Raw genomic sequence first — 24,759 nt, 5'->3', positions numbered from 1 at the left:
TACATTTGCTGTGTTTTTTTTTTTTTTTTTTCTTCATCTTGGATTTCTTTTGAGGACCTTTTTCATATTTTCCTTTTTTTTTGGGGGGGGGGGGGGGGCTTTTATGTGCACTGCACTACGATGCAGTGCATTTTTCTGCATTCACATGCAATTTGCATGCATTGAAGAAAAATGCAACTTGCTGTACTTTTTTCACGCCACTGCAATAGTGTAATCTATACCCATAGGATAACCTGGATTCTGGACTGTCTATGAAGTTGGAGTGCAGTCAGAAATGCACCGCACTGCATCTGCTGTGAATGGGTCCTTTTAATCTGATTTTATTAAGGGGGTTGTAAAGTCAGAAGGGTTTTTATCTTAATGCATTCTATGCATTAAGTTAAAAGCTTCTGTGTGCAGCTGCCCCCTCAGCTCTCCTAATACTTACCTGAGCCCCATCTATATTCAGCGACATCCATGAATGCCTCAGCCATCTGGGACTCTCTCTCTATCTCTCTCTCTCCTGATTTTCTGAGACACAGAAGCGGCGCTATTGGCTCCTGCTGCTGTCAACCAAGTTCAGTTGGCCAATCAGGAGAGAGAGAGGGTGGGGCCGAACAGTCGCTCCATGTCTAAATGGATACACAGAGCTGCAGCTTGGCTCGGGTGCCCCTATAGTAAGCTCCTTGCTGCGGGGGAACTCAACAGGAGGGAGGGGCCAGGAGCTCCAGCCAGGGACCCGAGAAGAGGAGAACCTTGCCTGCTCTGTACAAAGCCATTATACAGGGCAGGCAAGTATAACATGTTTGTTATTTTATTAGAAAAAAAATGAGACTTTACAATCCCTTTAATATCAGGCGAGGCTCCTGATATATTTTTTTTTTTTTTTATTTTTTAATATACGTGGCTCTGTTTTTGAATTCATGTAATGGATGGGTGATTCTTTTGATGAATTGTGCAATGTGTTTCTGTGCCCGCTCAACAAGGTATCATCCCTATATTCTGAAAACAAAACTCACTACCATAGGGAGAATCAAGGGTTTGGGACACCACAAAATATATTTAAATAAGAATGTAAACCTAAGCAGAAGGGAATTTAAATTATAAAGTTTTATTAAACAACTTTAAAATAAGTCCTGAAGCAACAGGGACCATATGGTGTATAAAAACAACCACTGAATGCGATTAAAAAATGTCAGAGTGAAGCATACAAACACCACTCTATGCACAAAGGAAAAGAACATGTAGATAATAAGTTAAATTCATACACCATCAAAGAAAACTCAGACGCGTTTCAACTAATCGTAGTCTTTAGGGGGTTGACATTGGTTGGTGATTAGAACAAATCTCTGCAATAGATACATGAATCAATATATGGCAAAATTGTAAATTGTTAGTGCCTTTATGGTTTGCTTTATACTTCGTACATATTGTGACTACAATTGAATATTTCTGTATCTTTTGGCATATATAGATCCATGTATCTATTGCAGACCTTGCAGGCACGGTACGGCTATGGCATAATACACAGCAGAACGGATTCCCACATCAACATGTTGATGGGGAATTGCACAGCTTTCTTTCCTGCAACCGTGGAAATTTGCTCCGTGTATAGCCAGCCTTACCCTGAGCTGTAGATCAGAACATTTATTTTTGGAATTCCCTGAGATCTCAAACTTTTTAAGAGTCCCTTCAAGGTAAAAAGATTGAGTATTAAAGTTTACACTAAATACGAAAACACCTGGTGCTGGAATGAATCGTGATTGGATTCAATCAGTTACTGCATGTATATCTTAAAAGCTCTGTTTTTTTTTTCTATTTGGTTAAATTGGTGTTTAACAATAGCCTATCAGCTGAAAATTATTAAATTTTACTTCCAGAATGAAATCCGTAAACTAGCTTACATGAAACGCCGCAAGATGGCAGAGGCATTTAATGCACTCAAAGTAAAAGAAGGCTCAGATTTTGTTATAACAGAGGCCACATGGAACAAACTGGTGAAGTTGGTAGCACCAGATATCAGTAACTCTCACAGAGAACTGCTGCTAAGAGTGTCTAAAGAAGAAAACCAAAGCTATGTGGGTGAGTAGATACAAGCTGTAAATTCTCTTAGATGCTGTGTGATCACTGTTTAGGCTAGAATATAAAGTTGTGAAATTTATCCTAAATTCAATTTTAACCATTTCCTTCACTGGACATGTCCATTTATGCTTAGCGAGTTCTCCGGGTTTCTAGGGGAGAGACCTGATGTCCAAACCCGCTTGTAGACCTCATTCTTCACAATGGTGTTCAGCACACAGGAAGGGGAATGCTTTTTAAACTCTGTATCTAAAGCATCCTTCCCAAGTATCAGTTGAACACCCCTTGTTCAACTGATACGAGAGCTGCCCCCTTTTTTTTTCCTTTGTTTTTTTCAGGGTACTATGGTGATGCATACCTGTATGTGATTTAAAAAGAACTTGTTCCTCCTGTAGATCTTTTTCAAGTAGACAGCTAGTCAAATACTATCTGGTCCTAAACCTTCTCCCACCCCCATTCTAATGCCTCGTACACACGCATCGATAGTTGGCCGTGAATTTCCGGCCAACATCCGATCGGCTGATTTTCGGCTTGTTAGTATGATGCTTTCGACAACCGACTCCGAATTTTCGGCCGAATAAAATCTGGTGTGCAGGCTATAAAATTTTTGTTGGCCGTCAACGCAACGGCCGATTTTCGGTCAGTCAGTACAGATTTCGGCAGACAAAAATCTGATGAGCAAGACTGGGCATGCTCAGAGAAGAAAAAACACACGGAAAGTAAACCATCACATGACATCACTTCTGAAGTTGATTTTTGTTGGCCGAGAAAATTTGTGTGCAGTCTAGGCACATTCCACCCAACAAAACACAACTTGGACAAAAGACGGCCGAACGGTCGGCCGATAATCGTTACGTGTGTACGAGGCATAAGCCCCATTCGAACTAACCTGTAAAGGTAGAATGTCCATACTTATTCTGAGAGCGCTCCAGTCTAGTCACATGATTGGCGGCCGGCATCAGTGAAGAGGAGAGGTCCCCAACAACAGCTGCAATGCTTATGCGGAGACATCACCCATAGGCTTATTATGGAGCATCCCTTGTCAGCTGTCCCTCCTCTAAACTGAAGCCGGTGCTGGGAGCTGATCATGCGGCCGAACCAGAGTGCCCACAAAAAAGGTAAGTATGGACCTCTTTACCTTACAGGATAGAATAAGTATGGTAATAGGTTTGAAGTGGAGGTAAACTCCGCTTTTGAACTTGTACCTACAGGTAAGCCTATAATAAGGCCTATGTAGGTACAGTGAATATCGCCTAAACTTGCATTGTTTAGGAGACATTCACAAGGGATAATGCTGGTGACGTCTCCCTCGCATGCACTCTGAAGGGACAGCATCCCCATGCCGTACCTGGAGAGCTCCATGCCAGAGTGTGCGGGAGTAAAGTCATCACGGCCCCCGCCATTCATACAGCTGGAGCTCGGGAACCTGGAAGGAAGACTGGGTGAAGACGACAGCACCAGGGATCTGTGACAGCTCTGCACGGGACAGATCCACTTTACAGCTAAGTCTGTCATAACGTGCTAGAATGCGGTGCATTATGGTACATTATTATTTAACCCTGCAGGGGGACCTACTTTTATTTTTATATTAGTGTTGGTTTACTACCACTGTAAGCTTAGATACTATTTGACTGGACTTCTACTGTAACTTGTCAAATGTTTTGAGGAGAAAAAAACGAATATACATTTTTTATTTTTTCCCTACAATTTACCAAGCAATTTTTGGTGGCTGTATTTTTCAGCTGTCATACACCTCAAATTCAGACTCTTGTATAACTGCAGCAAAACTGTTGTAATTGCTCAAAAATCTCACAAACTGTAATCTGCAAAAGACATTATAGTGTGTGTGTGTGTGTGTTTTTTTTTTTTTTTTATCTATCTATTTATCTATTATAGCCTTTTTTCAACAGGAACGCAGTTCCGGCACCTCCAGCACTGCGTGCATGTAATGACAAGGGTTGCTTGGTTGTGTTACAGTGTCTATTGAAGCTGACTTCGGAGGGGGATCCATTGTTAGTGGAGGGGATCTATTTTTGTAGGGGGAGTTAGTGTTTTTGGGGAGGTCTTATTGCTGCTTGGTTATCTATTGTCTATGGAAGGGATCTATTTTTGCAGGGGGAGAATTATTGTTGATGGGGTGGGTCTTATGTTGCTGGGGGGTCATTTGTTGCTGGGAGAGATCTACTGTTGATGGAGTAGTCTATTGTAGCTGGCTGCTGGAGGGTCTATTGATGCTGTCTGTGGGGAGATCTGTTGTTGCTGCTGGGGTCTTTTGTTGATGGGGGGATATTTTGCTGGGGGGGGGTATATTATTTTTGGCTGCATGGGAACCATTTTATTGCTTTTCTTGTTATTGTTAACAAGTTCTATAAAAATTACTTTGTACCACAAATGTTACTTGGTTTGGTATTCTCTAAAAGGGCAGTACTGGGAGATGGGTAGGGGGTGGAACCAAGGAACGGTGCTCAGAGGTAGGTAGGGGCAAAGACAAGGGGTGACTCCGAAAGGGCGAGTTCCTGTACCTATTCTCTGAGGGGAAAAAAAGCCATGTATGCATGTTCACAAAAATTGAAACCGATCAAGATTTATGTTTAGGCCTTTCAAATATTGAATAGTTTTTACCCTAGAATTCCATTCAACCAACTTCTGTTATGGTGCGTTTTTTATTTTTTTTACTTGTAAATCTTGCTTGCGGAGAATTCTGGTTGTTTAGGGATAGGGTTTGATGAATGGTGTCTGGCTCAGAAATAATACCGTTTTGTAATTCAGTATTCCTTAAATTGGAAGGCTGTTTTGAATAAGGTGACACAATAAGGTGACAAATAAGACACGTGCCAGCGGTGCCAGTATTTGGATTATCTACAAACCTCAGGAAATGAAGGTAGCTTCTTTCTTACACAGGGAAGGAAGCCTTTATCCGTTTAGCTGACTTGTTGAACATTAAAGTGATCACAGTGAAAGCTCGAAAACATCCAATTGAATGCTGGATGCCTCATTTGTACAGAAGTGCAGCAAGCCGCTTTATACGCCAGGTCGTCCTTCATAAGTAAGTATCCCTGATAGTGCAGTAATTCTAAAAGATTTTCTCATGTGCTTTCTACACATTTCCTATAATTTTTTTTTTATTTTTTTTCATTTTCAGGGGATTTGTTTATGCTTTTGATGTGATTATTCTAATCAATGCTATTTTTATCGCCCTGGATGACCGAAACCCACTGATATCCCATGCAGAGTGGGGGTTCCTCTCGCTCTATGTTTTAGAAATTCTTTTGAAACTCTACACATATGATCCTAGGGCTTTCTTTGGCAAGAATCAGTTTTGGAACTGGTATGTTTTGTTGTTTTACTTTTTTAATTTCATAAATCAGTGATAAACTCATTTTCTCTGTGAAAAAATAGTGGCTTCTCTGAATCATATATTGGCATATCTGGGCTTCTGAATAGATTAACCACTTGCCGACCGCCTAATGTATATTTACAGTGGCAAAGTAGCTCTATTGCGCGAAATCACGTACTTGTACGTCATTTTCATGCAATAGCCCCTAGAGACGCGTGCCGCCGGAGACCCGATTGCGCGCTGATTGAGCAGAGGGGGAACCAAGCAGTGGGTCCGGCAGACCCGATGTCCGCTGGCCATCCGCGATCATTCCCAGAAGAGGCAGAATGGCGGTCTACCTATGTACACAAGGCAGATCGCCATTCTCACAGGGGCAAAGATGGAGATTTTGTGTTTCTGCTAAGCAGGAACACAGATCTCTGTCTTCCTCCATTTAGGCCACCCCCACACGGATAGTAAGCACTCCCAGGGAACACATTTAACCCTTTGATCGCCCCTGATGTTCACTGTATTTGTGTCACTGGTCCCCAAAAAGGTTTCAAAAGTGTCAGTTAGGTGTCTGATTTGTCTGCCGCTCTATTTGTGGGGGAAGAAAGAACATCCGTATTTGGGTACAGCATCAAACGGCAGTGAAAGTAACGCAGTGCCATATTGCAAAAGAATGGCCTGGTCATTAAGGGGGTAAAACCTTCCGGGGCTGAATTGGTTAAAGGGAGGACCGCTAAGTGCACCACTGTACAGACTAAGGCCCTACATTAGCCAGCTCAAGTGTACTAGCCCCAACATTAGCCAGCTCAAGTGTACTTATTAGGCGACAGGTGCTTTTCAAACACCTTCTAGGGGTACCCTGTTCTGGAACACCTATACATACCCATATCCAGGGGTATAATCACAGAGTGCAGAGAGGGGTAAATCTTTTGGAGGTCAAGTGGTTAAGCAAGTCAATATATCAAGTATGAATAGCAAAATAGGGATTGGGGAAACCCAAGATTTTTTTTTTTTTTTTGTTTTCAATTTTAAACACCCAATACGCAATATGTTTTTAAGTGTCAAACGACTGCACAATTGTCAGTTAAAGTAACGCAATGCCATATCACAAAAAATTGCCTGGTTATTAAGGGGGTAAAACCTTTCCGGGGCTGAAATGGTTAAACATTAACTCTTGGGTCCTGACATTGAGCTTACATTTCTTCTTTGACTGTTTATAATACAACTAAATACACGGTACCTATTACTGAAATGCGAAGCTGCACTATTGTGGAAACGTGGAGATTCAGATTCTTACAAATGCCTTCTCTGATTGGTTCTTTTTAACCTACAAGCATGGTTGTTTTGATTAAATTCTCTAATATTAATGCATAAATAATTTTAAATGTAGTTAGACCTGGCTGAAAAAATTTCCAGTGCATCAAAACAAAAGGTTTAAAATGTTTTACAGTTGCCAGAATGCTGTAATGACTGACCCTTGCTTTCTTTGTTAAAGCAGTGATCTCTCTAAAGAGGTCCACCACTTCTCTTGGAATCCCAGCTTGAGCTCTCCAATCAGCAAGGGATGTGATCTTTGCTGTTTGCAAAGCCTGACTCAATAGGTCAGGGTTTCTCAACCAGGGTTCCTCCTGAGGTTGCTAGGGGTTCCTTGAGAAATGGGCAATTTCTGCATCTCAGATAAGTTCCCAATGATGCCATTGTTCCTGGGGGCAATTCTTCTTAATGATGACGAGCGTAAGAAGCATTCTTCCCACTGACTGTCACACTAACGTGTCATGAGTTGTAGATTTATCATTTTTAGCAGGGGTTCCCCCGAGACCAGAAATTATTTCAAGGGTTCCTCTGTGTTGAAAAGGTTGAGACAGGATGCAATAGGTAGTGTCAGACCTCTCCACTGACCACTGCCTCCACATGGAGAGCAAGGCTTTTCTGCTCAGAATGTGGCTGCTTTCCCAACAAAGCAATCTTTTATTATGAAAACTGTTTTTATTATACAGATAATGTATACAAATAGTACAAGAGTAGCAATATTGTAGTAACAATTACAAATTTTAAAGGTTAACAAATGTAGCAAAAGGATCGCTTTTCTTAAAATAAGTTATGTTGCCACGGGGATGGGAGATATTGATCAGTGACTTGATTTATATTCCAGGTGTAGGTAGCAGGTATAGAGATAAAAACATATCAAGTATTGTGTGTGTTTAAAATGTAAAAAAAAAATCTTGAATTTCCGCACACCCTATTTTCTATTAATACTGATGTGCTTAACAGCTTGACCTCTGGAAGACTTATGCCCCCCCCCCCCTTCATGACCAGGCAATTTTTTGTGATACGGCACTGCATTACTTTACCTGATAGTTGCGCGGCCGTGTGAGAATGTAACCAAATAAAATGATTATTCTTTTTTCCCACTAATAGAGATTTCTTTTGTTGGTATTTGATCATCTCTGCGTTTTTTTTTTTTTTTTCATTTTTTTTTTTGCTTAACACAAAAAAGACTGACAATTTTGAGAAAAAAAGACCATTTTTTTTACTTTCTACTATAAAACATACTCATTTAAAAAATGTGAAAAATCGAATTTCTTTATCAATTTGGGCCAATGTGTATTCTGCTACATATGTTTGGTAAAATCCCAAAAGGAGTATATTGATTGGTTTGCGCAAAAGTTTCTTTATAGCGTCTACAAACTATGGGATATTTTTATTTATTTATTTTTTTACTTGTAATGGACACAGCAGGAGCATGTTGCCAGTGGCGTGTGCGCGCCCCAGACCCGGAAGTGTCCGATCACGTACTAGGTACGTGATCTGGCACAGAGCGGCCGCCCTGCGGCAGTATATGTACGGCCGGCGATCCGCAAGTGGTTAAGTTGCTCCTTATTTAGTGTATCAACGCTTTGTATTTTAAAATCTATTTCAAAATCTTTTATTTTTTAGGTACACTTAAAGCAGAACTTCACTGCATCTGAGCACCACAAAGCAAAAATGTTATTTAATTAATCTTTATTATTTAATGCAAACTCCCCCATCCATCCATGTCTCCATGCTTTATTTTGTTGAGCAATCACTTTGAAAAATACCTTTGACATTTTTGGCCATGTCCAGAAATGAGTAAGGGCAGATAATTCAAGTAGCATTGACTTCCTGGAATCCATCTGCTCTTCAAGCATACAACAGGAAGGTGTGCTTAGCTGAGAAAAACCCTCCTCCCCTCCAGAAGACTCCTGGGATGTATAACCTCATTTGCCTAGACCTGAAAGGAAGTGAAGAAACGTAAAAAAAATAGTTTAAAACAAGTAAATTATATACTTTCTTCTCTTCCCTGAAGGAGTCCCAGAACTCTAAAACGCATCAGATTTTACTTATGCATGGTCATTGTAACAGTACCACTATGCGAGTCTGCTATGAGTAACATTGTACCCCAGTTTTATGGATTTATCATTTTGATTTTGTATACTGTATAACATTATTTATGTTTAATGAATACAATTATAACTTTTTAACATCATTATATGTTCACTCTTTGAGCCTTTTAAAGTCCCATTTCGCTTTATGAGGGAACCTCAACTCTTCTACTTTCTTATCTATTTACTAATATTAGCAGCATGAGGAATAAAAATAATCAGTGTTGATTGAGAGAGTGAAGTTCCACTTTAAATGTGCAATTCAATAAAAAGTTTTGAACAAGTAAAGAAAAAAAAATATGTAGCAAGAGTGGTATAAATCCAAAAGGTGAATATAAAGGCACTAGGAGTAAAGGTATAGTGGAATTGGAGAAGGATGGGGGAGAAAAGAAGACAAGGGAGAAGGTATCAAAATAAACCTTTAGAAATAGAGAAGAGGAAAGGGGGGGGGGGCAGTTTTGTAATTGATTATATGCACAATAAAGAGTTCTCAAATTGTGAGTGTTTAGAATAGGATATCCAGGGTTACCAAATCAGAAAAAATTTAGCACAGGTGTTCATCAAGATCAAGCTTTTCATTGATCATAATGTCCGTTAACCTGTTTCTTACTGCTTCAAAGCTTAGAGTGGGGATTTTCCAGGGTGCAGCTATTGTAAGTCTAGTAGCCGTGAAAATATGGAAGACTAACTGCTATTTAGTGTGAAAAAAGATTGGTAATCGGTTTGTTAAATAATGCTTCATAAGAATTCTTACGGAGGTTTATGTGAACTGGTGTACAAATGAGATTGTAGACCTGTATCCAGAGTCTGCTCACTATTGAACTCGTCCACCAAATAGGGGTCATTGTACCTTCATGGAAACATCCACGGAAACTGGTGGAAGGGGCACTTTCCATATAAAAAGAGCCAGACTGAAGTGTAGTACTATCTACTCATTCATAATAGAGAATGCACTGTCCGGTACAGAATCAAGCCACTGGCAACAAACATAATATAAAAGAATATTCAGCGCTGAACCTTAAAAGGAAATAACGGACTAGCAGCTGGACACTCAAGGGCAATCCAAAAAGCCTCCTGTAAACATATATAATGATATAGTGCAATGCAATCCTATGCATGCTTATTAAATAAACACCGACAACATATGGAATAGTACATATAGAAATTCCAAAGAGTGAAGTGCAAAAAGGTGAAGGAAAGAGTCCTTTCTTGTAGTTGATGAAAAAGAGACCCAAAGCAAGCTGGCATAAACTTCCAAAAGGATGTGCTTTCGTAGGTGCTCAAATCTTCCCACCACCAGGCATTCTCTGCCTCTCACCTTATTATACAGACCCTACGGGGTCAATCAGCATTAAGCATCCACTGCCAAGGTACACGGGGCCGGTCAGAAATTATTGCATTACCACAGGCTCTTCACCTCATAGAAATGGCTGTCCTAGAGTAACTTCCGCAGTTTGTAAGAAAAATACAAAGAGGATCTAATGCTCTCCGTTTATTATAAATATTATTATTATATATATATAATATGAATACTTATTATATATATAATATGCATACTTTTCCAAGGCACTATATCTATAGGCTGCAGTTTAATGGTGCTTGGCATAAATACAAACCTGTATTTTCTGCATTGAAAGTGTGCTTGATTATTTACCAACCCCTGTCATTAAGGACATTTAACATTTTCTATACTATTTTGATAGGTTTGACACATTTATCATCATTGCTGCACTTATTGCCACCATAGTCAACTCAGGACTGACATCAGGTATGTGTCTAATATATGCAGCTGGAACCTTGTTTAAATGGACTTTGCATATAGTTAATGCAAGGTTTTCCTATCAGATATGCACAGTTTATTTAATTTTAATGCATATTGTTTTGTCACACAAGTACATATTAAAGCTAAAGTTTAATCTGCGTATACTGCTATTCTTCGCTTAATATTTACTAGTTAGACCAAAATGGTTCTTAGTAATGCATGCAAAAGTAGCCATATTGAGTGCATTCTATACTGTGCATGGACATACTTTTAAGTAAGCCAACATTTCTGTATTCAAAATCCTTTTTTTTTTTTTTTTTTTTTTTTTTTTTAATTGGTCCTCTGTAATCTAATTTTTTGAGATACTGAATTTTGGATTTTCACTAGCTGTAAGCCATAATCAAAAATAAAAGAAAGAAATGCTTGAAATATATCACTCTGTGTGTAACACATCTATATAAAATATGAGTTTCACTTTTTGAATTGAATTACTGAAATTTACTTTTTGATGATATTCTAATTTTATGAGATGCACCTGTACATTTTATGCATGTAAATAAATGATAAGTTAATGTTTGTAATGATATATTTTAGGGTGCTAATACATAAGCACCATGTACAGTGGATTGTAAGGTGTGTAAGTCCTATTAACACTTTCTCCATAAAAATGCATTATAAGAAAAAAATCCCATGTTTTCCTAAGGGGCTGCTTGCCCTATAGTGCTTAGTGCTGTGGTTCTGTGTGTTTCTTAAAGGGAAATATTTTAGGACCGATTTTACTCCTGTGTGAATAGCTGTGAAAGAGCCCAAAGTGATGTGCATGCATTACTCTTACAGTTGCATCTCGATTATGAATTTAAAATAATTTTTTATAGTTGGACTTGTTAACTAATAAATTACATCTCTATAATATCTTAACCCTTCCTATTATGTGCCACAACTGGGGGAGGGGGTGCTATTTGTTTAAATTCTAAAGCTAGCCATTATACTGTTTAGAGTTTTTTTCGGTCAGCATTCAAATCTATTCCTCTAGTGGATGGTGGAATCTCCCCTGCCAGCAAATTTTATTCTGCACCCGCAGCTTTCAGAATGCACTGATAAGCCACTGCAGCGGTGATTGGGTAACGTTTTCCAGCATTTCCCCTTGACAGAAGTCCGACATAGAGGTTCCCCATTTGTGGGAATTTATAGGCACTTCAAACCCACACAACAGATAAATTGATAAAAACAAATATTCTGAATCCTCCGTAAAGGACAAGAAACATGAAATATACATGATATGGACAACTGAAAATACACCAACTAAAACAATAATACAATCTGGTATCCTCTACCCAACGCGTTTCAGAGACTATGTGGCACCTTTATCAGGGATTTAAGAGGTAACCTTGTAATCGTTCATTGGTGTATCAAAGAACATTCTATGTTTGGTTTAAAAAGTCTCAGAACTTTCTGCCTTTCCGTCCAACCTTTAGAGGTAATGTATGTTGTACTGGATAGAAGAGCCAATCGTAAAGAGGAGCATTAAAAAGGTGTTACACTCAACCTGGAAACACCAGGGGGCACTGAGGCCTTGCAAACTGGGTCCTGCACCTATAGTCCCATTCTGGAATGGCAGACCTCACAGTGAGTAGTAAGAGGAGTATGGGCTGCCTTTAGACAGCACAGCTAAAATTATGTGCCCTACATAAAGGTCTGCAGAAGGAAATGAAAGATAGAAGTCGATTAAACGTTTGGAGTTAGGTCAGGTGGGGACTGTCATAGACTCATCAGAATGAAATCGGTTCTTACTAAATTTCAAACACTGAATATGCAGCTTTACAGTTTCATATGGCTTTTACTAATATTTACCTGGTGAATTTATTTCTCCACAGGGAATCTGTACAACAGCCAGCAGGTCCTAGACATTGTCTTCATTCTCAGGGTTCTCCGACTCATCAGGATCATTGACAGTATTCAAAGGTATCTATAGCTTCTATCTATATGCTGGATACTCACATAAGCTTGTGTATTCATATATACCTTATGTTTTAGTAAATTTAATATCCAGATCTGTAATAACCATTTTAATAAGGATGCAACTTCCAAAGGGTAATGTACAATAATGTGGCATCATTTCAATCACACCTCTTCTCAATCTCTAAAAAAGAAGGGGATCAGTTATGTGTGTAAAATTGTAAAGTAAAAGTGGTCTTTATGGGAGCTAACACAAGAATAACAAATCTCTATAGATTTCAGGTTTTACATTTCAAATATATTCGCATGTATTGTATTGAAACAAGCTTCTTAAATAAAGGATTTGCATGCACTCTTCTTTTGCAGGTTTCGAGTCATCATGAATACACTCATCAACATCCTACCCTCCATGCTGACATTTTGCGGTATTATTTTCGTAGGTAGTTTTGTTATGTTAACATTGTTAGAAATATCTCAACATAGTTATAGCTTTTATTTATTTTGCAATATCATAGATGTCCAACAATGAGCTGATCTAATGTGAAGCAAAGGTATGTGGAGAATAAGCAGCGCACTGTCCCCTTACTACCAGTCACATATCAATGTATTCCCTAGGAAATCAAACATGGAATCTGATTGGCTGCTATAGGTAGCTTTCCCACAGTTCTTTTTCAAAATGTGTGCTTTTTACTTGGTAAACTTCTGACACAGATGCTGTTAATACCAGAGAAGGAAAAGTGACTACGCATAAAGAATTTGCTTCCATGTGTTCTTTTCTTGGAAAAAAAAAACAAGAAAAGGAAAAGAAAAGAAGCTTGAGAATGTAATTTGTATTTTCTACATGGCCTCTACAATGACTCGGTCTCAAGAGGCATAAGCAAAGATCTGTTTTAAAAAAGAGATGAAATTTAAAATTTGATTGCTTGTATTATGTTACTGTACTTTGTACATCATCATTTTACTTTAAAACTGTGAGCATTATCTGGCTTGTAGGGCAGTGCAAAGTGCAGGTGGCATTTTTTGCAGTGAATATTCAAATGAAACCATATGGAGTTGGTGTAAAAATCCATCAGCCTGAAAAGTTTAATTTCTCTTTCTACCAATATCCCAGATTTTTCACTTGTTTTTTATTACAAATCTTAAAAACCATGCTTGGACATTTTTGAGGTATGTGTGTGTGTACATAAAGCAAGTTTCTGTTTTTGTCAGTATGTTAATCTTGTTTATGCCTCCATAGGTTATATATTATGTGTTCGCCATTATTGGAATGGAAGTCTTCAAGGACAAAATTCGTTTCTTTCCTGAAAATTCCACAGACCCTTCTGCACTGGAGTGTGGAGCCAAGGTCTTGAGGGACTCTGCTTTTGCTAAAAGCAAATACTGCAAAAATAACTTCAATAACATAGGATACGCGTTCATTGTATTAGTGGAGCTGACTGTCGTCAACCAGTGGCATAATATCCTTTTATTACGAATGCTTTTAAAGCTGAATTTTTTTTAAATGCTTACAGTGAGGGGAAAAAGTATTTGATCCCCTGCTGATTTTGTACATTTGTCGACCGACAAATGATCAGTCTATAATTTTAATGGTAGGTTTATTTCACCGATAGACAGAATAACAACAAAAATATCCAGAAAAATGCATTTCAAAAAAGGTATAAATTGACTTGCATTTTAATGATGTGTGAAATAAGTATTTGACCCCTTTGCAAAACATGATTTAGTACTTGGTGGTAATACCTATGTTGGCAATCAAAAGTCAAACGTTTCTTGAAGTTGGCCATTAGGTTTACACACATCTCAGGAGGGATTTTGTCCCACTCTTTGCAGATCCTCTGTAAGTTCTTAAGGTTTCGAGGCTGACGTTTGGTAACTCGAACCTTCACCTCTCTCCACATGGGATTAAGGACTGCAGACTGGCTAGGCCACTAGGTGGAACATGTTTCCACCTCCATGTTTGACAGTGGGGAAGGTGCTCTTAGGGTCATAGCCAGCATTCCTCCTCCTCCAAACACGGCATGTTGAGTTGATGCCAAAGAGCTTGATTTTGGTGTGATCTGACCACAACACATTCACTCAGTTCTCCTCTGAATCATTCAGATGTTCATTAGCAAACTTCAGACAGGCCTGTACATGTGCTTTCTTGAGCAGTGGGACCTTGCGGGTGCTGTAGGATTTCAGTCCTTCATGGTGTAGTGTGTTACCAAATGTTTTCTTGGTGACTATGGTCCCAGCTGCCTTGAGATCATTGACAAGATTCTCCTGTGTAGTTCTGGGCTGATTCCTCACTGTTCTCATGATCATTAAAACTCCATGAGGTGAGATCTTGCATGGAGCCCCAGATAGAGGGAGATTGACAGGTATTTTGTGTTTCTTCCATTGGCAAATAATCGCACCAACTCTTGTCACCCTCTCACCCAGCTGCTTGGCGATGTAGCCCATTGTCTTGTAGCCCATTCCAGCCGTGTATAGCTCTACAATCTTGTCACTGACATCCTTGGGCAGCTCTTTGGTCTTGGCCATGGTGGAGAGAATGGAATCTGATTGATTTCTTCTGTGGACAGGTGTCTTTTATACAGGTAACAAGCTGAGATTAGGAGCGCTCCCTTTAAGAGAGTGCTCCTAATCTAAGCTCATTACCTGTATAGAAGACGCCTGGGAGCCAGAAATCTTGATGATGATTGATAGGGGATCAGTTACCTATACTTATTTCACTCATTAAAATGTAAAACTGTTTATAACTTTTTGAAATGCGTTTTTTTGTATTTTTTTATTTTTTTATTTTATCTCTCACTGGTAAAATAAACCTACAATGAAAATTATAGACTGATCATTTATTTGTCAGTGGGCAACTGTACAAAATCAGCAGAGGATCAAATAACTTTTTTCCCCTCACTGTTCATATTGCCATCCCTGGTTTCTCCTCACTCCCTCATTAACATGCTAAAACCTTTCCATTTTCATTACATACCTTATTTTAAACCCAGTAATGTCACCACTGGGTCTCAAGTACAAGTATAAGTCTGAGAGTAAGGCTGGGCATAGTGTTTTTTTTTTTTTTTTGGCTTCTATTTTTCAGGCGGTGGGCTGAATATATAAAAACAAACAAATTCCCAAAAAGCATTAGTGGATGGAGGAATCGACCCCACTGTGACATTGTATTCTGATAGAGGGGATACTCTGCTTGTTGGAATACACGATCAGCGGCTGCAACCACTGAGGATGAGTTTTCCTGCGTGGGCATCGATTTACTGATCAACTATTGTCAAACAGGAAAGCCCACACAGATCAAAATTCAGCCGGTCCCTGCTAAACACGCCAATTTTTTTTTTTTTTTTTTCATATTTGGATTTTGATTTAAGTTTTGCATCAATATTATCACAAACACAATCTTTCACATCATTTTCAGTCCTTCTATTCCTAAATAAATGTACCACATTCTACATTATCATAGAGCGGCCGGCATATACATTTATAGCCTTCCATAAGGGGAAAAACTCTTAAAACCTCTCCTCCTCCATAAACCCAACCCCCAGCCACTCAGGGAATAGAAAAAAAGGGGATGGGGAAGGGAAAATAATACACTTTTTGGTTAGCATTCAGCTATAAACAACTAATGAAACACTATAAATACAGAAAAACAATCATCGCAGACAGGTGAAAAGAATTATGTAAATCAGATAAACAGCTGAAATGCTAGCTAAACACCAACCCAGGATACATAGCAAATCCCAGACAGAATATAATGTAAAAATGGTGTAGCGCAAATCACATAAAAATTAGTAATAAAGAAAAAAACAATGTCCATATAATAAGAATAATCATGATGATACAGTCCCAAGAGAATGTCCAGAGGCCCATAGGTCCACATAAGGTGCTGGAAACTGTAGATGGCATAAAATCCATTCAGTGATTTCCCTTCACCAAGAAGCACACCAATGCCCTCACCTCAAAGTCTGACCCCTGTTTCACCAGGAGGTCAGATAATGCAGTTTTGCAGAATCATCCAATGATGACAGATCGCAGCAGGTCACTGAAGCTTATACTTAAGATATAACCACTGTTGCACCAGTAGGTAGGGCAATGCAGTATAGCAGGTCCATCCATCCAACTATTGAAACACGTCTTTAGGGTGGTAATGGAAAAAAGGTTCACATGACATTTGGTGCATTCATGTTAAGTCCATAAATCAGGCTATGGGAGATGCTGTTTGACATTAGGGTTGCTAAAAGGAATACAGTAATGATTGGTTAATGCTTTCTAACATTCTTCCACATTGCCTGTTGGGGCCTTTATATAGATGTGAAAAAATGTGTTGGTACCCTTACAGCGCATTAAAAACAATGCTTCATTCCTCCTAAAATGTGATGGAATTAGAGGAAAGCAAAGTGTGAAAAGATATTGTAAAATGGCATGGACAGATTTGTTGGTACTCCTAGAAAAAGATTATAAATACCTTGACCATAGTGACATTTCAAAGTAACTGTTTTCCATAATTAGTATCACACAAGTCGTCTTTCTTGTAGTCTCTCTGCTGTTTGGTATCATCGTCACACTGAACATGGACCAGAGAAAGCAAAGCAGAGTTGTGTAAGAAGATCAAAAAGATAATATAGAACAGCATGTCAAATTTGTAGGCTATAAGACCATCTCCAAGCAGCTTACTGCTCCTGTGACTACAGTTGCAAATATTAATAATATATGTTTAAGGCCCATGCAAGCGTAGCCAACCACCCAGGAAATTGCTACAAGAAGAATATTGACCCGAAGGATATGTGAATGGTAGACAAAGAGCACAGAATAACTTCCAAAAAAATACAAAGCTGATCCCCAAAATCAAAGTACATCAGTGTCTGATTGCACCATCCATCACTTTTAGCATTCTAGTGGGCTCAAAGAAAGAAGACCCATGAGGACTGCACTATGCAGAGAAAACCCTAAAAAAAGAACTGATTGGAACTTGCCAAAATGATTCTGTAAATATGTCCTCTGGACAAATCAGACAAAAATTGAGCTATTGGCAACAGTGCTGTATCTTGGCCTAGGCCAACAAGGCCCAGGCCTAGGGCGGCACTTTGCAGGGGGGGGCAGCAAAAAAGCTGCACCCTGCACAAAAAAAAAACAGCCTCCTCCCGGTTCACACACGAAAAGGGTCTCCCCCGGCTTGCGCTACACTTTTAATATAGTGCCAGTCTTATGGGGTGATTTGGGCCAGAGGGCAGAGTCCAGGAGGCAAATCGGTCTGGCACCCCCATAAAGCGGTCAGTGATGAGGCTGCACTGATGGGCAGTAATGAGGCGGCACTGATAAGGCTGCACAGATGGGCACTGATGAGGCTGAACGTGTGGGAACTGATGAGGCTACGCTGATGGGCACTGATAGACTTGTGGTCTGTGGATCACAGATGACAGGGCGGGTCGTAAACAATAAAAGGGCGTGGTCTTTACAGGAAGGGGTGGGTCATATGTAAATTAGGGGGTGCACAAGTTTAGTCAGGCCTAGGGCAGCACAAAACCTAAATACACCACTGATTGGCAAGTCACAACATTGTTCACCAACAGTGTTCACCAATAAAAAAGAAGCTTTCAAAGAACACTGTACCTACTGTGAAGCAAGGAGGAGGTTTGGTTATATTTTGGGGCTGTTATGCTGTGTCCTACACAGGGTGACTTGAATATGTGCATAGCACAATAAAATCTGAAGCCTTTTAAGGAGAGAAACCTACTGCCAAGAGTCAGGAAACCCTGAGGACTGAGAACATGGGTCCTCCAACACAACAACACACAGCTAAAAGAATCCAAGAATGGCTAAGAACAAAACATTGGATTATCCTAAAGTGGCCTTCTATGAGCCCTGATCTGAATCATATTGAACATCTATGGAAAGAGCTGAAACACACAGTATGGAAAAGCACCTGTCAAACCTGAGAGAACTGAGCAATTTGCTTAAGAATAGTGGACCAAAATATCTGCTGGCAGGTATAGAGATCTACAGAAATACATTTTTGCATTCAATTCCCCCAAAGTTTTGCAAGAAATGTTAGATTAAGGGTCCTGTAATTTTTTGTTCATGCCATTTTACTTTTGTTTTAATATTTAAAATAGAATTTTGATTGAACAGAAGAGTCTTTATTTTAAATACAGAATACAAATTGCTGACTACAAATGCATGCTACAATTTTCATATATTTATTTGTAAAAAAAAATTTAAAAAAGGTTTATCATTTTCCTTCCACTTCACAATTCTGTCCCACTCTGTGTTGGTCTATTACATAAAATCTCAAAAAAATACATTTACCTTTTTGATTGTAACCTGAAATAATGTGGAAAATTTCAAGCAATATGAATACTTTTTCAAGGCACTGTAAGTAAATGATCTCTATAATATTTTAAATCTTCACCTAACTTTTCTTCACTTTACTTTACTTTACCATGTTCATGTCCACTTTAAATTATCCTGGAGTGGGGATTCAACATGTCTGATAAGAGAATATGATGAAACATGGCCATTTTTGCACTTATAGTGCATGTTGGCATCAGTGCATTTTTTTTTTTTTTTTTTTAATATTTAGATATCTACCACTATTGAGAATCTTGTTCTATTATGAACTTTCCTCTCCATGAAAACTTTGTGTACTAAAGAGATAAAGGACAAGTAACCTTGGAGGGAAAAAACAGGGAGAGATTTGGGGTTTGTAAGGTTGTCGTAAATGTTTATTTAGTATAACTGCAAGTTTTAAAATGTATTACATTTACATTTTGATGTTACCTTTCTTAACATCCTACTTATCGCCACTGGATTTTCTCTGGTGACCCACCCAGCAGCTAAAATTTATTTTATTCTATTCCATGCGGTTGTTGTCATCATGATAATCAAGTAAGTTTTAGTTTTCTATATTGTTTATGTAGGTTAAACTTTTTTCCCCATTTTTCTTCCGAAACATGACATTTTTTGACACTTTTTTTTTTTTTTTTCAAATTTCAGAATTTTATACGAAATGTTTTTAAGACTTTGCTTTGTCATTTTCTGTAAAAAGCTATCAAAGCAACAAACCAGCAAAAGAATATAAAAATGCTTCTGCGCTATTAGAAAATATATAAAAAAAAACTTCCTGTGATAATAATCATAAGATCAGTGATATGCAGTGAAAAGATCATATAACTGGCACATAATTCATTGAGTGAAAAAATTTAAAATGAAAATATTGAAACCAATAAAATCCTCTTATCAATCTACTGTGCTCGAATGCATAATCATTAGTGAATCAATGACCAATAGGGAGCAAATGCCCAAAAAAAGTCCTTTGTATAAATCAAAAGTATGTGTATCAAAAAATATATAGTTATATAGTTCTTTCACCCTGTGTTGAATCAATTACCCAAAATGTAAGATTATATATTCTTTCCTTTTATCATCTTATTGTGATTTGCCATTACTCCTCCTTTCATGACGTATGTTCCACCTGTACTCTTCCACGTTTATTGGTGTATCTCCTCTTTATGATTCACCCCATTTTATGACCTAATTGTCATTACATGTTACGATATGTATCAGGATTTAGCACACCGTGATGTTCTTAACCCATACAGATTTTTATTTATACAGCATCCACTGAGATGTTTTTATTAAGCTGTTTTTATTATGTTTCTTTTTATATGCATGTGAATTTTAATGCATATAGATTTGCTCCTTTTTAAATGGGCATTCTATTTATTTCCATGCTGGATTCCCCCCCTTTTATATATATATATATATTATGTAGATGCATACATCGGTTTTAATATAGAGATTCTCAGCCATTATTCGAATACACCTGACATGTTGGTACTTTTTGCCTGGATTCTGCAATAGCCACTTATGGGTTAACAGATGGCTTCCTAATTGGTTCCCTTGGTTACCTCTACCTGTTCAATATCCGGAGACAGTCACCTAGCGGCTTACCCTTGAAAAAGTCACGTGTGTTTGTGACGCAACGCGTCGGGAGAAGCCGTGGTGACGTCACTTCCGGTCTACTGCCAAGACCGGAAGTATCGGAGTATACCGCATCGGCGGTACTGTGCTTACTACCCGCTTTAATCCAGTCTTAACTGTAAGTTTTCCTGCATTTTATATTATTAAAATATCCTGATTTACTACACTATGAGAGCCCCTACTTATTTTTGATGAGCGAGTGTCTTAGGAATATTGATGTATTTTCTACCTGAATGATGACACCATTATAAGGAAAGGAATATCAATTGGGCATTTCATTGTGGAGATCCATATATTTACACCAATAAGCCCCTTATTTATTGGAGAACATCCGGAGGGCCCCTATGGTGATTGATTACACCGAAACGCTCATTTGAGTGTTAATGGAGGTGAGCGGCCATTGCACTTAATTTGGATTTCTAGCTCACAAAATACCGCACTTGGCTGTCACCGGAACCATCCCTTTAATGTCACTGGACCACATATGAACTTTCATCATCCTCACTTGAAAATATCAGCACTATATAATTGTTGCACCTATTTATATGGGATTTTGTGTTTTTGTTAGATTTTGATTTATTCAATGATATACACATCATTTCAAGCACTTTATAGCATTCATTTTGCTTATCATTATATTTGCACTTTTGAATATTTTTGCACAGAATATCTTCTCACCTGCACTGAATATTGCCAGCTACGTCACTGTTATTTATGCAACCAGTTTGTTGCCCACCATCAGTATTTATTTTATCTCTTTTATGATCCGGCACTGATCACTGTATTTATTTATATATCTCATCAGCCCTTTTTATCTTATTCTAATATATTTTTTAGGATTGCCTTTTTATTGCTCTAGATCATTGCTGTTTTTATCACATTTTTCACGTTGACATTTGGTCATATTTTGCATATACTTTTTTTCTGTGGTCCACTATTTTCAGAAATGAAGCGCTTATTCTCTCTGCGATTTACTTGTTTTTAGTATGTTGTGACACTACTGAATTGGCTGCTGATTTCTGGTGTTCCACTACATTTATCATCTCTTGATTCCACATCTTCTTATACCTTACTGGTAGTGCATAGGTTCACTTCTCTTTTTAATAAAATCCTCTTATTATCAATCTACTGTGCTCGAATGCATAATCATTAGTGAATCAATGACCAATAGGGAGCAAATGCACAAAAAAAGTCCTTGTATAAATCAAAAATATGTGTATCGAAAAATATATAGTTCCTTCACCCTGTGATAAATCAATTACCCAAAATGTAAGATCAGCAAAAAAAAAAAAACAACTTCAGTGAAATAACACCTCTGTGCTCACAAGCTGTTCAGCTTACTGCTGTAAGGTAACAGCATTTAGATTTATGCATCTTTCAAGATGTGGCTCCTACTGTCTCCCCTTTCAACTGGGGGCTTTTCCTCTTTAAATTGTCTCTCTGGTGCGTCTCCTCTGTGTTCCGCCTGGGGTCCCTCCTCCTAGAGCCCCATGATATGTGTGGGTATAAGAAAGGGGCTCCATAGTGTAGTATAGTTGGTAAGACATTTATTTATGAAAACAAATGGGTACTCACTTTTATATACAAACATCTTACCAACTATAATACACTATGGAGACCCTTTCTGATACCCACACATATGGAGTTCTATGAGGGTTGACCCCCTGGTGAAACAGAGAGGAGACGCACCAGAGAGCCAGTTTAAAGAGGAAAAGACCCCAGTTGAAAGGGGAGACAGTAGGAGCCACATCTTAAAAGATACATGAATCTAAATATCTGTTACCTTACAGCAGTGAGTTGAGCAGCCCGTGAGCACAGAGGTGTTATTTCTTTGAGAAAGTTTATTATTATTTTTATTTAGCTGTGTGATTTGTTCATCACATGGTGAAGGAGCTATATATAGATTTTTGGATACACATATGTTTGATTTATACAAGGACTTTTTTTTGTGCATTAGCTCACTATTCGTCATTGATGCACTTGTGTTTATGCATTCGAGCACAGTAAAGAGGATTTTATTGTTTTCAATATTTTATTTTAATATTTTCAATGTATTATGTTCCAGTTGTATGAATGATCTTTTCACTGTATATAACTGATCTGATGATTATTATCACAGGAAGTTTTGTATATATTTTCTAATCTCACAGCACCATTTTAGATTTTTTCACATTTCAATAGCCATGGTATAGCTATATCGGTGTTTGACGGCTGTTAGGTGATTTTCACAATTAAAGGAGTTGTAAAGTCAGAAGGTTTTTTATCTGCATGCATTCCATGCAGATAAAAAACCTTCTGTGTGTAGCATCCTCCCCAGCACCCCCTAATACTCGCCTGAACCCGATCTCTGTCCAACGATGTCCACCAGTCCCTCGCCCATCCAGGACTCTCCCTCCTAAATGGCTGAGAGACAGCAGCGGAGCCATTGGCTCCCGCGGCTGTCCATCAAAGTTAGTCAGCCAATCAGGGGAAAGAGGGGCGGGCCGAACAGCAGCTCTGTGTTTGAATGGACAGTCGGAGCTGCAGGTCGGCTCAAGTGCCCCCATAGCAAGCTGCTTGCTGTGGGGGCACTCAATAGGAGGGTGGGGCCAGGAGCTGCAAAGAGGGACCTGAGAAGAGGAGGATCCAGGCTGCCCTGTTCAAATCCACTGCAACAGAGCAGGCAAGTATAACATGTTGTGTTTTTTTTTTTTTTTTTTTAAACACAGACTTTACAATCACTTTATAGTGCGAGAGCCCTCACTACACTATTCATTTAACAAACCAGAGAAACTCTGGAGCCTGATCTACTACATTTAGGCATAACATATGGACACTGGAAAGGACAACTCTAAATTAAAATTATAGCTTTTACCAAGTTGTATTGAAAATAGCCAATAGCTACAGTATTTTAAAGCACATTTTGTCAGTATATTAGGTCTTCTCCCCAAGTAGGAAAAAAAACATCTGCCACTCCACCCTCTGTACCCAAGCTTTACCTTTTTTTTGTTTAAAAATAAAATGTAAAAAAACAGAATTATTTATCTGAGGGCAGGTTTAAAGATGCATCCACGGCTCACAGCAGGGGGTCCGGTATGTCCCTGTTCACCAATTTAGGTGTTTGGTTCTGATCCAGGCAAAGATGCACAGGACCCTTTCCTTTCCCTTTCCCAGAGCTGTATGAGTTGGTTCTATTGAGAGCCGGTCACACTCTCCTGTCATGCAAATTGGATGTGGGGAAGCCCACATCCAATTCGCATATGTGTGAACCCCGCCTAAAACTCCTTTCACAACAAACTGGGTCTTCAGGGTCCTAGGTCTTTGATTCTCTGGTCCACAATGTGAGAGAGGACCTGTCTGCAATAATGAGATGGGTGATATGCACTAGCTACAACAAGTATTCATCACAAGTGCCTCTCTCAATCCTTAGCTGTTACACCACAAATTGTGCTGGCATGGTAAACTGTTTTTGCCATCAGGATGCCAACTATGAGAAATGATGTGACCCTGATGGTGGAGTAAGTGCATGTTCACGGAAACTGTCTGAAAGGTTTGAGGAGATCAGCAGCACTGAGCTATTCTTTCTCATTTTCTTTCTCTCTCTCTCCTCCTCCCCCTCTCTCCCTCTCTATTATGTGAATTTAGCCACAGGGTTCATTACGCCTCCAGATCAGCAGTCTGCCTGATTTAGTGCCCAGTCTCTGAAGACCCCTAAGACTGCATGCCCACTGTGTAAAGGGCAAAGGAAGGAGGTAACTCCTTGCTCCTCCTGCTGATATGGTGAGTAAACCGGGCGGAAGTCCTTTACACATTAAATTCCAGGAGCCTGCTACTCCCCCCCCCCCCCCCCTTTCACCCTACTTGTGGTTTTGCAGTCCACGATGACCATAGTGCCATTTAGGTGTCCTTCCAGAGTACGCCTGTGGTAGTACTATCGGGCTGTGTGCTCCTTGTTTGTGGTTTCGTTATGCAGAGCTTATCACTAGACACATCTCACAGACTGGAGTAGCTGGGTCTGAGGTTGGACATAAAATTTCATCGTTCTGCTTTCAGCCAAGCTTCTTTCCCATCATTCTAATTCAAGGGCCCATTGATCCCCAGTGGACTCAATTCATGCATGCATGACAGTCTTGGGTATCAGGAAGGCCTCTTAAGATGTGGTGCCATGCACCCAGTTTCTCTCCAGACGATTTATTCAGCATTCTAATCATATGGGACAAATGAACTCCATTGATGCCCGATGTGTCTGAACCTTAAGGCCAGATATTCTCTGACCTGGTGGATTTCCAATTTGGCATCAGAGT

General features: G+C 39.0%; 1 protein-coding gene across 1 annotated transcript in view; it reads left to right on the top strand.

Moving 5' to 3' along the window:
- Nucleotides 1–24,759, top strand: part of LOC309550624 (two pore calcium channel protein 1-like) — a gene marked incomplete at its 5' end in the record, with an annotated part of 96,911 nt that overhangs the window by 53,744 nt on the left and 18,408 nt on the right. The window contains 8 exons of the mRNA XM_082250962.1: nt 1,860–2,061; nt 4,960–5,104; nt 5,201–5,386; nt 10,491–10,555; nt 12,424–12,511; nt 12,872–12,941; nt 13,743–13,962; nt 19,291–19,381. Of these exons, the coding sequence (XP_082107088.1) occupies nt 1,860–2,061; nt 4,960–5,104; nt 5,201–5,386; nt 10,491–10,555; nt 12,424–12,511; nt 12,872–12,941; nt 13,743–13,962; nt 19,291–19,381 (1,067 nt within the window). The remainder of the gene's footprint in view (nt 1–1,859; nt 2,062–4,959; nt 5,105–5,200; nt 5,387–10,490; nt 10,556–12,423; nt 12,512–12,871; nt 12,942–13,742; nt 13,963–19,290; nt 19,382–24,759) is intronic.

Source organism: Pelophylax lessonae (genome assembly GCF_965119305.1).
Source record: "Pelophylax lessonae genome assembly, chromosome: 3".
In the NCBI taxonomy this organism is placed as follows: domain Eukaryota; kingdom Metazoa; phylum Chordata; class Amphibia; order Anura; family Ranidae; genus Pelophylax; species Pelophylax lessonae.
This window is presented reverse-complemented; position numbering and strand designations above follow the sequence as displayed.